General features: G+C 43.2%; 1 protein-coding gene across 1 annotated transcript in view; it reads left to right on the forward strand.

The window, feature by feature from the left end:
- GUCY2F (guanylate cyclase 2F, retinal) overlaps positions 1-10344 on the forward strand; it is an 88092-nt gene extending 77748 nt beyond the window's left edge. The window contains exons 15-18 of the mRNA XM_057718719.1: positions 1099-1197; positions 4675-4769; positions 10075-10163; positions 10257-10344. Coding sequence (XP_057574702.1) covers positions 1099-1197; positions 4675-4769; positions 10075-10163; positions 10257-10344 — 371 coding nt within the window. The remainder of the gene's footprint in view (positions 1-1098; positions 1198-4674; positions 4770-10074; positions 10164-10256) is intronic.
- Positions 10345-14614: the final 4270 nt, after the last annotated feature.

A 14614-nucleotide genomic window follows, 5' to 3' on the forward strand; every position in this document is an offset into this window, starting at 1 on the left:
TTTCTATCCTGTTCCATTGATCTGTATTTCTGTTTTTGTGCCAGTACCATACTGTCTTGATTACCATAGCTTTGTGGTATAGCCTGAAGTCAGGGAGTCTGATTCCTTCAGCTCTGTTTTATTTCCCTCAAAATTGCGTTGGCTATTCTGGGTCTATTGTGTCTCTATACACATTTTAGGATGAATGCTCCTTAACGGCTAAGAAATGAATTAAAATGAGAAACATAACTTTAGTAGTTCTTATTTACTTTTATTCTTAACAATTAATGTTCAGAAAACTTTTTGAAGCAAAAACACTCATTTTCTCTAACTCAGGAAATAGCAAAAAGATAAAGCTGAACAATTTTTTTTTTTACCATTTCTTTTTTTTTTTTTTTTAAAGAGGAACAATTTTAACATACAAACAGAACAGAGACCAGAAAGGTGAAGGTGGAGAAATTTCTAGATCCTCTTGACCTAGGTTTTCAGTATGGTTGCTGAAATTTTTTCAAGTAATGTTTACTCTCTGAACCCTTAACATGATCGTATTAAAATATAAGAACAAAAACCATTCTAAGGGCAAATAGAAAATATTCTCAGATTATATACTACTCTTCCATGCCCCTAACACAAATGATTGAATGTCAGCTCTAGTTCTTTTCAGATTTTCCAACTGTCTTAGCAATAGTTCTCTTCATAGACACAATTTGTGAGACAGATAGCCCTATGAGATCCCTCTTTCCAACCCTAAAGCACAGGAAAGAGTCACAGTATTTCCTTGCAACAAACATGTTTGGATCCTGAATCCCTGCCCAGGCTTTTCTTATTGAGTTTAATGCTTATTTGTCCCTGTTGACAGATATAAGCATCTTGGGTGTAACTGTTACTTGGAACAAAGGTATAAATCAGAAGGGTAATCATTTCTTCATCACTATAAATTTGCTTTCTTGTAGGGCGAAGAGTTCATTACTCACTATAAAACTTCCTTCAGATTCCCAGAGCTATTTTGTGTCAACTTTATTCTTTTATACAGCTACATTCCTTCCTTTGGCAGTGTTCCTCTATTAGTGTTGGATGCGTACCTGTTGACTATAATCCCAATTGCCTGCTACTCCATAGGGCCGGTTGTTGCTGGAGTGGTTGGCCTCACCATGCCTAGATACTGCTTGTTTGGAGACACTGTGAACACAGCTTCTCGGATGGAATCAACAGGGCTACGTGAGTACCTCTAGAGGGATGGTTGGGATGGTAACCTACTACCGAGAAAGTGATTCTTCCTCAAGTGAAGGGAAAGAGGGACTTCCCTGGTGCTGCAGTGGTTAAGAATCCGCCTGCCAATGCAGGGGACATGGGTTCAATCCCTGGTCTGGGAAGATCCCACATGCTGAGGAGCAACTAAGCCTGTGGGCCACAACTACTGAGCCCACATGCTGCAACTACTGAAGCCTGCACACCTAGAGCCTGTGCTTCACAACAATAGAAGCCACTGCAATGAGAAGCGTCTGCTTGCCGAAACTAGAGAGAAAAGCCCGCATGCACCAACAAAGACTGAATGTAGCCAATAAATAAATACATAAATAAATAAATAAATTAATTAATTAAAAAAAAAAGACTGCATGCTCCCAATGTAGGGGGCCCAGGTTCAATCCCTGGTCAGGCAAGTAGATCCTACATGCGTGCTGCAACTGAGTTCACATGCCACAACTAAAGATTCCACATGCCGCAACTAAAGATCCTGCATAATGCAACGAGGATCCTGTGTGCCACAACAAAGATCCCATGGGCCGCAACTAAGACCCAGCACAGCCAAATGAATAAATAAATAATAAATATTAAAAAAAGAGAGAGGGGAAAGAGAGCAGACAGATGTTTTAATGTTTCAAAGAAAAATAAAAGATAACTGGAGAAGATTAAGGAGATTTCACACACATTTTTTGGGTCTCTAATGTCAAACCAGTAGGGGGTGATGTTGGATTGAACATGTACCTTTTTTGTTCTAGAAATGAAGCTGTAGCTAGGTGACACCGAAACAGCCAGACAATTTTATCAATACAACTAAAAAAAAAAATCATTTGGGTAAAGGAAAAAATTGCCCAGCCTGGTAGGTTTGGGAACATCATATTGAAAAAAAGAAATAGGTAAAGGACTGACATTTTTAGTTTTTTAACTAGTTTGTGGAGACACACTGCCAGCCAGCTGCTGTTTGCTGCTCTAGTCCTCTTTTTGAACCCCAGGAGTTCTGGCTTCATCAAATAGCACCCTCAAACTTAGCTAGCAATAATCCCTCAATCTAAGGAGCTTGGAATTCTGAAATAATTAATTTCAACTTGCCTGTATATAAAACTCTTAGCTTCTATCAAAGCAGGCCTGGTATCAGACACCATTTCTCCCCACTTCTTTGAGAAGAAAACTGTACAAACCATTATGCCATTTGTCTCCTGCTGGCAACCCTGTCTTCATTATTTCCTGCCACTATTAAGGCAATGTCAGAATCACAATGTGCTTTACCAACATCATGGTTGAGCAAAGCGATCTGTTCAAGCTGGTATATAAAAAGCATAGAGAACAACAGTAGATTCTGTATACAGTTTTCAAGGATTTTATATTTAAAAAAAACCACTTAAACCCTTAGAAGCCTTGGCTCTGGCAGCTACTAAGCAAGACAAGCTCTTCTCAAACGTCAGCAATATACACGAACTAGTCCCTGATGATACGGTGGCCTGTATCACAGTGGGTGGTGCCCTGTCTGACCCCACTCCTCATCACTCATGTGCAGAAACAGGCTTGCACAATGGGGTCCAGTCTTAGTCAATCTAGCCTGTGCAGCCATGATTAAGGAGGCAGCACGGAACTTAGAAGCTGTTGTCAGAATAAATTTTCTGACATCTGGGAAAGTCTTCGAACTCCACAGACATGGCAGAGGCCCTGAAAGTAGTCATCCAGGAACCACTGCATGCATGTAACTGCTCTGGTAGTGCAACCCAAGATGAAGTGAAATTGATCATGGAACCGCAATGCACATTTGGCACAGGCCTCTGGACTGATGTAAGCTTGTAGAACACTGAAGTCATATTCTGCTTTGCACCAGGGAAACTCCACACATTTCACGTTGGACCTATAGAGCTGAGAGCAGAAAGTGAATTTTCAGATTCAGACAGCACCTTGTCCAGGGATCACTAGGGAGGAGAAAATGGAGTGAATCAGGCACAGCAGGTGTATATTAAGCACTGACTATGCAAGGAAGGCATTGTGAAGGATACAAAGAGGCATACATGTGTGGTCTCTGCACTACAGGAACTGGTTAGAGCACTTTTCTGGAAGCGGATGACTGTGACTGAAATATGACATTAAGCGCGACACCTGATTGAAGATCTGGAAAGTGGTAGCCTCTAACTTCGTGTTGGATATGAGACTAGGATGTGTCATAGGACTATTTTTAAAAATTCAGTTTCATCTGTACCTCCTTTATGCTCAGTTGAATCTACTGATTCTGGAATGGAAGTGACTAGTGACCCAGCCCTGGAGTGATCTTCCTTGCCACACAATTGGGTGGTGGTTGGAATGAGCTTTCTCTCTGTTTTGAGCTGTGTGTTCCCCATCAGTAGGACTATTCTACTGAAATGTTCCCTAACAACCAGATGCTAGTGGAATGTCACACATAGGGCTGGCTAGGGACACACTAGGTGACTTTTGAGACTGGAACAACCCTTTTGGAGCAGAGGTTTTGGGTGACCATGGGGTAGCGAGGAAGACACAAACGACAATATTAAGCTGTCAAGAGAAGGAAAGTCATTGCCGGACACAGCAGACATTTCTTGCAGTTCTTTTCAGCCATGCCTTGCTACTCAGTTTGTTCTCAGATTCTAAAAGAATTACTTTGTCAAGTGTGCGTGAGACTGTCTTGGACTTTATTTTTAAACGCTCAACTTGAACAAGGTCTTATTTCATAGGATGACAGTTTTCAGGACAGTTAAGGATCCTACCTCAGTTAAATGATCGTTCTTCACCAAAGCATTACACTTAATTTCTAAATAGAACTTTTAGTCATAGTTCCCCATGTAAAGCTCTTCTCCCAAGTTGGGATTATTAGTTGGAAAATAATCCATTCATGTGTATACACAGCTAGAGGCAGTCACCCAAAGGACAGCTATAGATGCGGTCACCACGAAAGGCTGGCAGAGGTCTTGGGACATTTCTCATTGATGTTTTAAGTTCAGCAATATTGAAAGATAGTTGGATGTATATATATATGGGAAAGACACCCGTTTGCCTCTTAGGGAGATATGCAAACCTTGGCGGTTCAGCCCCAATAGCAGCCTGTGAGAGTGTCTGCTGAAGCCTAACTTCCCTCAGAGGAGGTCATGTTTCAGCTGAGAGCAAAGCAGTGGTTGCTTTTTTCTTCATCTCAACCCTCAAGTTAAATTAACATCTTTCTACTGCATGGCCTTTCATCTGAGATCGTGTCTAGGAGGCTAATAGGTGCTACAGCTAAGGCTTTATTTGGGCTAGTGAGGAGGGCCATTCATCCCCCTCCCCTCTTCCAGCCAAATCTAACTAAAACTCTCTCTCTCTCTCTCTCAGGGACTTTGCTTAGGGTCTAGTTCATTTAGAAGTGGGGGCATTTATGACATTAATATTTGTTCTCACTGATTTTACCTGAAAGGATCCAAAGTCGTGCCTCTCTTGCTTTTACAGCTTATCGCATTCACGTCAGTCACAGCACGGTGACAATTCTTCGAACCCTGAATGAAGGCTATGAAGTGGAGCTTCGAGGAAGGACAGAGCTCAGGGTAGAATGTCTTTCTTTCTTTCTTTCTTTTTTTTTTTTTACTCAAACCACTTGGACACACCTGCTTCTGGAGAGGTCATGGTCTGCTGAAAGAGTTTACCTGGGTGTCTGAGACTTGGAGCTGTAATTTGCTCAGAATTTTCAGCTCCATTTGTGGTTTCTGAAAGATTGTTCCTTTTGGCCTCAGTTTTCATCCCTTTAAAATATGGCTACCATGAGAAGGATTGTTAAAAGTCCCTCTGCATTTAATTTTATCTAAAAAAAAAAAAAAGTCCCTCTGCATTTTTCAGACTAGGAGTTGCATTTTTCTCTCTTAAAAAATTGCCCAGAATTTGGCATTTCAGGGAGCTGCACTATTATTTACATTTTCTAACTTCCATTTCATTTAGTATCTGGCTATGCCAGATATAGTTCAATAAACTAAATATTGGGGAGCTTGGGTTTTCTGTCCATCTGCTTGGTGGCCCTCCTTTCTGATTTTTCATCCACAGCATGGACCCCCCCCCCCATTTACAGAGAAGCTTTATGTCTTTCCCCAAGGACCAGTCAGTTCTGATGAAAGACAAACATTTTAGAGTGCTTTTCCTCTGTTAGGACTATCACTTGATCTGAGATTCAGGATTAGAGTAATATTCCTTGTTCTATTTTTACCATTTCCACTAGATTCTTTTCATCTTCCTCTGGATGATGCCAGGGCCCCTGGTTGTCCCAATTGTAAGAGACTCTAAAGATTTGATAATTTAACTCCTTCATTTTCAGATGAAGAGCCAAGGCCCCAAAAGGTGACATAATTTGATCAGGGTCCCATAGTCAATTGATAGCAGAGTCAAGCCATAAGCCAGGAAGCCTAACTTCCCATTCAGTAGCCTTTCTATGATAACATTGTCCATGAAAATTATTCCCTCAGTGATTATTCTTGGGTAAAGCAAAATCCGGGCACTGAGTAATGTACAATTTGTTTCTGTCATTTGCATGCCTACCCCAAATAGTGGCAATTTACATATAAAAGGATTTCAGAAGCCAAAAATTGGAAGGCCTGATTCTAGTTGATCAGTTAATTCCTCTTATGGCTAGTCCTTGTTTGTCGCTTCCAATAGATCCTTAGTATCTTCTAGCAGGGGGGATGCGTCACTTATTAGGGGACACAGGTTTCTTTCCCACCTCTGCAGAGAACGAAAGGTATGATTTGGGTGCGGATATTACTTGGGCAATGAATCAAATCACCCAAGGCTTTTGTGATCCCTCTATATATTCTCAGCAGAGGAGCACAAAGGTGGCTTGGTTTCCTGAAGTGCTTGCCTCACAGATTCCTTCATTTAAAAGAGAATTAAAGAGCTGAAGAGGTGCCACTTTTGAAACTGAAAAGGAAAAATATGCCTCCGCCCCCATGGTTTTTATTGCCCCCCAAATACCAGTCAGGAGCAATGGCATCTTTGAGTGGTTCACATACAAAAGCAGCACTACTTCAAAAGGGCCCTTTGCATCTTCACAGTTTCCCCTACCCCAGGGAATTTGGAGGAAGAGGCAGAAAGAGGCTTCCCCTAAGGCTATGCTAGGCCTTGGTTATTGGCGGGGCAAGGGCCTCCTGAGGAAGAGAGATTGAGAGGGAGATACTGAGAAAGAAGGAGAGAGGGTGCCCCAGGGGAAAGGAAGGGCCAATGAGAAGAAGGATAAGGATAGGAAGTAAGACTCAAAGAAAGGAAGGGAGAGAAGGGGTGATCTTTTCTGTCTCTGTACCTCTACCTCCCCACCAGAGGCAGGTATTGGCTATTACCTAGTAGGGACTTGGGGACAGAAGATTCCTTGTCCCTTGGGGTCATGCAATGTATCCCCAATTAGACCATATCACCAGCACACTTCAGAAATTCTGATTCAACGTTTTCACCCCCGCCCCATCCACTCTGTGCTGCTGGAAAGCAAGAATCACTCTAGTGCATGGGTTAGAAGGATCACATTTGATGGCCAGCCAGGTGTGATTTCAAAGCTGATGGCCAAAAACATCGTCTCCTTCCAGCTGGCTGATGCTTAAAATTCCTCCATCAGAGCCTCTTCTCTTAAGCTCAAGGCTTGGATCCAGTAACAACAACACTCTTTCCTCCCCATCCCATTTCCTTCACTGGAGTGATGACGCTTTGTTTCCCTTAGTGGGATCAAAGACGTAGGTTGGATTGGCTGAGAGGAGAGAACACAGAGCAGTTGAGTAGTTGCGTGGGCGGGGGGTACAAAGAAAGAGACCAAAATGAGGAAGCTTAGAGGAGGACACATTTAGAGACCAGAAGCTCATACTCTCTGAGAAGCTGTCTGCCTGGCTACTCCAACCTCCTCTTGTCCTATACTAGCACAAAATCATCAGTGCTTAACTGGCCATTTCTGCTTTTTTCAATATTTTTCTCCCAATGGCCTGGTGATAAGTCATCTTACTACCTCTTCTCTTACATGAATGAGTCCTGCTTTGGTTACTGTTTTCCCAACAAGTTTGAAGCTCCTTCCTGAGACTTTGTATATATCTAAGTTTATCACATATATATATTTGCCAGGGCCTCTTAGGTAGATTTACGTTTTGAAAAGATTTTCCCAAATGGTTTTTCTCAGCTGGTTTCTGTTGTCCTTGCCAGAGGTGGACATTTACACACTAGCAATTGAGCTAAGAACAATGCGGTTGTATTGACAGAGTCATGAAGGTCAGAAGGTCTGGTCTGTAATTCTTGTCCCATCAATGACTCAATGTGTGACATTGGACAAGTAATTTCATCCTCTCTGTGCTTCCATTTCTCAACATGGAGGCCTCTTCTGACCTGTGATTATCAGGAAGTTCATTAATCACAAGCTTTAAAATTCCCAGCAGTTGCTTTTTGGCCTCTAGACCTGCCCCTTGACTCCAGTGTGTTGGAAAAGCTATACTGTGTAGACGGAAGAACATTTAAAATTTGGAGTCTAAGATGTTAACTAGACTTCTTGTTGTGATCATTTCACAATATATACAAATATCAAATCATTATGTTGTACACCTGAAACTGATATAATGTTGTATGTCAATTATACCTCAATAAAATATAGCAAAGTCATAGTAAAAAAAAAATAAATAAAATGTGTAGTCTAGTAGAGTTGGGTTCAAGTCCCAGCTACGCCTGCTTATTGCCAAGCCATTTTATCACCCTAAACCTCAGGGACCCCATTTGCAGAATGAGGTAAATAATAAACCTACTTTCCAGAGTTTTTGTGAAGATTAAATAAGACAGGAGGTGCCAGAGTATCTTGAAAGTGTCAGGTCAAAGTAAGGTGCTATTATTCGGGAGGTTTCTGGGGCTGCCTAGGGATAGATACTGAGTCACAGAGTTCACTTTAGGCTTTAGTTGTTGCGTGCTTGTTTCCCCCTCCTCTCTCTCTCCCTTCAGCCGACTTTTGAAACTAGGGTGGGTAAACAGAGAGCTAGGATTCTAAGAATTCTCCTGGATGGACTCCAAAACCTCAGAGAGCCCCTGGAGCTCCCCAGCATACTCTTTGATTTGGAAGCTTGCCTGAGTCCATAACACTCCCATCCTATTTTGCAACCATTAGTTTTGGCATGCCGGTATGTCCCGGGACTCACCCAAATATCTGGACGATCCTGGCTTCTGCAAAATCTCCCTTGGGGATTGGCATGCTGTCCTGATAGTCTCTAGATCTCAAGAAAAACAGTCAGCTGTGGCTGGGGGTTGGGGACAAGTTTTGAGAGTATGTTTCACCAAAATGAGGTCCAATGACACCTTGAGTATTCCAAGTACTCGAGGGATGAGAGTGCCTGTTTAATGGAACAGTCTGTATTTACTGAGCACCTGTTCTATACGAGACACTGTAATAGGTTCTGTAAGGGGAAAAAAAGAGCTTGGGAGGCAGAAGAGTTGGGCTTCTGTTTAGGGCCCAAGACATGGCCTGATAATTGTTTTTATTTAATTACATTATGAGCTCCTTCAGGACAGAGCCATGTCTGTATTCCCAGCCCTGGCACAGCGAGGGTGGAATAGATGTAAGAATGAGTGATGTGAGCATATTTTCAAGTTGCTCACTTCTTCTGAAAACAGAGTGGCCCCAAACAGTCCAATTATTTGAGGTTTAGGGTGGGTTGGTTGGCTGTTCATGGAGGTTGGGCTGTCGTGGCATTCTCTTCCTACTTGCCTCATGGAGGGCTCGTTCAGAGCCTTGAACCAAATATTTGCGAAACGCTTTGAGATTCTCCAATTAAATATGCTAATTATTATTATGGTTGTCATGCTTGTTAAGGGATGGATATACGTGATGTAAAATAGAGAATAATGGATTTGATATTTAAAGGGGGCAAACCTAATTGGAATTTCTAAGTTAAACAATTTAGAACTGTTCCAAATGAGATCTTCCGTGAGTGAGACCATATTTCAGATTAATGAGTTGGAAGCACATCCCATTACTTTTCTCAGTCTTAGTAAACACATTTTTTCCTTACAGATTGGGGGAAATGAGAGGACAGACAAAAGGGAATTAAAAGGAGGATAGAGAACCATATTGTTGAGGAGGGTTGATTGGAAAGAGGGGAGGGCAGGGCAGAAGCAGAAAAGTTGGCTCCTCTGACGTCATCACTCAGGCTCTGGGGCAATGAACTTGAGTTTACATTCCCTTCCTCTTCTCGGACCTGTGGTTCTTCACAGTCAACTAATGGGGCTGTAGGTGGAGGCCTCCCTGGGGTCTCTCTCTACCTGTAAGACTCCCTTGGCAGGAAGAAAAGTACACTGCAGAAATGCAAACTTCTCAAAACAGCCAGGATTCCCTGGGCTTAAGAACAAAGTTCCATGACATGCTTTCCCTTTCTACTTGCTTTTTGGGTTTTGTGAGAGCCATTGGATGGTGGAGGGTTGGGGGGAGGTGGACTCTGAACGTATGTACTCTAGATACAAAAGACAATGGGTTGCCTAATGCCAAAAGATCATGGCAAAAATGACAAACAAAATATTTGACTGAACATACAGATGTTTGGTTGCTAGGAAGCGAAACATCCACGTATTCCCAGAGATGAGCTGTGTGGTGGCGGGTAGACAAAACATCTGGATGACAGCTTGAAATGCTGTTCACTTTTCATCTGGCTGCTGTGGCAGCTTGTGGAGCTTGTCTGAGCCTCAGGTATATATGGCCAAGGAGCCGTGGAGGAAGGAAGACTCCAGGGAGTGGTTGATAAGGGGAAAGCAGAGGCCGTTTCTGAGCCAAGCGGAATGTTTGTACCCTATTAACCAGAAGGACTTCTTTAGGAAAATTGGTTATAGCACATTTAAGATTTTCCATATTTTCTATTTAATAAGGGCAAAGGCACAGAAGAGACTTTCTGGCTGGTTGGGAAAAAAGGCTTCACGAAGCCCCTTCCCGTGCCGCCACCAGTGGGCAAAGATGGGTAAGTGGAGATCACACTTAATTAGCATCTTCCCATGCCCCTCTCTGCCACACTGTCTTCACTCACTATTCTTGTGTCCCTCCTGCCCCGCAGGCAAGTGGGCCATGGCCTGCAACCAGTGGAGATCGCCGCCTTCCAAAGAAGAAAAGCAGAAAAGCAGCTGGTGAGAAACAACCCATAAGGTAACGGCCAGCAGGAAAACAGAGGCCAGGAGCTGGCCAGATTTTCAAAGCTGGGGCTCCCTTTGGCATGGGTGCCAGTCTCAACCTACACTCTGTTGGCAGAGTGTGATGAAGCTGGCAAATTTCCAAGCTCCGCTGAGTTGTGCAAAAACCTTGCAGGGAGGCCTGTTGCAGAGCAAGCTGCATCCGAGGGAGGGTGGCTGCCCTGGCCTGAGAGAGATCCTTGCCTTCTGCACTGATAACGTATTTGAATGTTAACAAGGCTGGCCTTGTTATCCAGTTATCAGGCAGGTGCCCCCGTCTGTCTCATTGTCAAGCACTTGGGCCACACGGTGAGCCACCTCAGGTCTTTAGAGACTCACCTCTATCTAAGCCACACAGAAATATTGCGACGACCCCCTTTCCCCTTTTCCCGGGTCTATTGGCAAGATCATCTCTGAGGGGATGCTTATGACATTTCCTCTGGAGGCCCTGCCCGATTGCTTCTGGCAACTCCTTGATCGCCTGGCTTGAGTTCAGGACAATTTCCCTCACCCTTCCTCCCCTACTAGAAGGGTATCATTCCGAAGCAACGCAACAGCCTAATTATCAAGAATTCTCCCCACGTTTTTATCTCTGAGGAATCCATTGCTTTATTGGGCTCCTGTCTCTTGTCTTCTTTATCTTGCTTTCTTATTCTCTCTTTCACGGAGACACTGACCCTCAGATCCATTCCTCCCTCCACATATCCTTGGAAATCACAAGATTCTAAAGTAAACATTAGGGCATCTCCACACACTCCTGCTCCCTTGTCTTTTTAACGTGTTCCAGAATAATCACAATTCCAGCAGCAACTACCAAAGGCATCCACATACTTCCTATAGTCCCACTAGGCTCTGTTGACTTTGTCAGCTCTCGATGACTGCTTTTCTCCTAAGAAAATCCAATGCATCTTCATTTCTGTGACTATCAGAGGTACCCTCTGTGAACCATAGCATTTCTGCTTCAGAAAGCTTCTGTCCTGAGCATGTGGCTGCCCCGAAGCCCCCTGCACCACCCTCTGCCACCTGCCACCTGGGGCTGGGCTCTGTTCTTTCCTACTGACCAGTAGAAGCAGGTAAGCAACTGGGACACACATTCATCCAATCTCAAAAACATTCTTTCCTGTGGGGAAGGAAACATACAAGACACACAGCACGCAGTCAATCTCGCTCTCTGCCTCAGTCTCTGTCTCTGTCTCTCTGACTCTGACTCACAGCAGGAAAGGGTTTGGAAGCTCTTGAAGGGTTTTCTCTTTGGCAGGGTGGCACAGTCATTGGAGGTAACATACAAGAACCTATCCATTCCTAAGAATGTGTTGGAGTTTGCAGCAGAAAACACTGCAGCTGACTCACCATCATTGTCTGTGTGTTTGGTAGCATTTTCCCAGCATTGCAGATGGATGTGACTGAGGCCATATACACTCACTCACCTGGATCCCCTTGACAGAGGGCAAGGTTCCATGGGCTGTGGGTCTGTGGAACAGATTGAAGCTGATTGGCCCAAAAGTGCATTCGACCTCTGATCCTGGCCTCATTAGCACTTGTGCTTTATTCAGCATGTTAATTGACCACAACGGCCTTGGAAGGCTGCGCAAATCACAAAAATCCTCAAAAAGAGCACCCTTAACAAATTTCAGAAGGCTCGACCTAAATCTAAGAGCTCCCAGACATCTCACTTACCTCTCATTAAATGTCCTATGTTGATGTCACCAAGTAACACCACCTATTCCAGGATGTTTCCAAGTTTCTGTGAATTTTCAGGCTGACTCTTAGGTAGACCGCACTTATAAAAGACCCACAAGACCGAGGAATGCCTCACGTGCACTGCTGCTACCATGGGAGCTATTGAGGAGAAACTTGAAACCTTTAAAGAACACTGTGGTGTCAGACAGGGTGGAAGGAAAGATGCTGTGAAAGGGGGTATAGCTTTGGCAAACTGACTGCAGGGCTTGCCTTTCAGGCTGTGCCCTGCTGTCTACCTTTAGCTTCCTCCTCCTGTCCTCTAAAACTTCCTAGAGACTGTTACTTCCTCTGGTTACTTTCCCTTAAATTTTACCAACTGGGGTTCATTTGGGGTTGACAATCCTCCTCCAACCATAGATATACCTTTTGGAGGGTAAGGGGCATTTCATCGCTAATATCATAATGAAGGTGAACTGAGCTAGATGCTCAGGAGCACTGGGAAGTTTCATTTTCATCAGGACTAGGAGAAATGAAGAAGTTGGCCATTTTGAAGAATGAAGGATCATAGTGGAGGGCTTGGGACAAGACAAGAGCAATGGATCCCTAGGAGATGGGAAAATGGTGAAACAAGTATGAGGGTGGAAAAGTCAGTTTAGATTCCCCTACTTTAAAACTTTTGCTTTGGGTTCTCCCCGGACCCAAAGAATGGCAAGAAAGCATGGTTTTCCTTCTGCTGAGACCTAGGACCTCGGACCTCCACCAGAGCACTAATACAACTCTGCTTCATGTGGGTTAAATTAGCCTTTGTGGACTGGCCTAGAAACCTGACTGCCACATATGTAACACAGTCTCTGTCTCTATGTGGTGAGGCATGCCAAACTCCAAATCATTGACTTATACACGTTTAGGACACATCTCCTTAGTAAGCTGAGAATTACCTATATATTAATATGCCTCCTCTTTTTTTGTTGTCTGTAAAATCCTTGTAAATAGCAACATCATGCAATTGTAGTTATGCAATCCTGACAAATGTCATAATGTTTATTTGTTCAATGACCCAGGGAAGTTTAGCAACGTGCAGGCTGCTGGTGGAGTGGCATGAATGTTGCAGGGCTTGGAATCATTCATATTGAAATCCTGTGAAAGGCCTAGGATGGGGAAGGTATACTTACTGTTTTCTCTTTCTTCCACCCAGGAGCAAAGGGCTCCAGGATTGGAATCTTCTCTTGGTGAGGCGATGGAAAAGCTCACTCCAGTTCAACAAATTGTTCTGCCTGGGCAAGAAATTAGTGAATGACTATACCTGTGAGGTTGACCAATCTCCAGGGTTATTCAAGCCTAATTCCACTGGAAGGGGGCCTCTGGGAAGCAACTTTAATAAGCTTTGCTCACTACACAGCTGTCACCAAAAGCCCATTTGAATGTATACTACAATGGATGTGACCCCTAAGGAAGGGTAGAGAACCACTTCCAAATTTAGTCATTCCAAAATAGCAGGCCCTCCTTGGACTAAGATAAGAAGGTCTCTATTTTCACAGGGAAAAAGTAGGAGGCACTTTGGTTTGTTTGTTTGTTTTTGTTTTTGTTTTGTTTTGTGTTTTCATTTCGTTTGAATCTTTAGAAAGTATTTCAAGAGCATAATTTATAACTCAGATGCTGTTAGAGTAGTGCCAGAAAAAAAAAATCTTCCAGCAAACATACATCTGAATCCCTGTGCACTGTGACCTCAGTTGGCTGGAATGCATAGGGAAGAGGAGGGGGAGGAGAAGAGTCTGGTTAATTGTGTTGTTTGGATAACTGAGGGCTAAGAAGAAGTTCCTTTGTTTTTTGATTGCTTATAACTCAAAATCATTCCAAAACTGTCATGGTCTCTTTTCTTGTCTAAGTAAGGAGAATTCAGGCAACACAATTGAATTGTCCTTGCTAGGTGACTATCTCCCTGGGCCTCAGGGTCACATTCTGAACATGACAGAAGAAAAGTAAGAGATCTTTTCAGGGTAAAAGATACAGAAGTCGTAGATTTAATCGAGTAATTCCCTTAAAGTTTGGTAGTTTCCCTCCCTTCCCCTGCCCAGCCTGCCTTTCAAGCCCCTACCCCTGCCCTTAAAATAAATCCCTTTGAACATTTGTTTTCACTTTATGCTTTTAGTTTTCCAGATTCTACTTTCAAGGGGTTATTGGCAGTGGCTTGCCACAGTCACATGGACCGAAGCAATAAGGCTTAAGTCACAGGCATGTTTAAAATAGTTAAGCAAGCTTTTCCTCTCTTTTATTATAAAAAATAATCTCTTTATTAAAACAGCTGAACCCAAACATATCAGCCAGTAAAGCAGTTAATTCTTTTAGAACAAGCCTTTTAAAAGAAAGAAATGCCTAAGGTATAATTTGATACCTTTCTCACTAATATTTAATTTTTCCATGATCAACTAACCTCTGAATCTCAGCTTAGAGTCAAAAGCTCTTCCCAGCATTTTCCCCTCAATCTTCAGTCAAAGCGCCCTTGGACTACTCTCTTCACAGAAGCTCACTTCTCTCAGCCTCAGGGTGGTCTATTTACTATGCTAAA

This window comes from Hippopotamus amphibius, chromosome X, assembly GCF_030028045.1.
Source record: "Hippopotamus amphibius kiboko isolate mHipAmp2 chromosome X, mHipAmp2.hap2, whole genome shotgun sequence".
NCBI classification, from domain to species: domain Eukaryota; kingdom Metazoa; phylum Chordata; class Mammalia; order Artiodactyla; family Hippopotamidae; genus Hippopotamus; species Hippopotamus amphibius.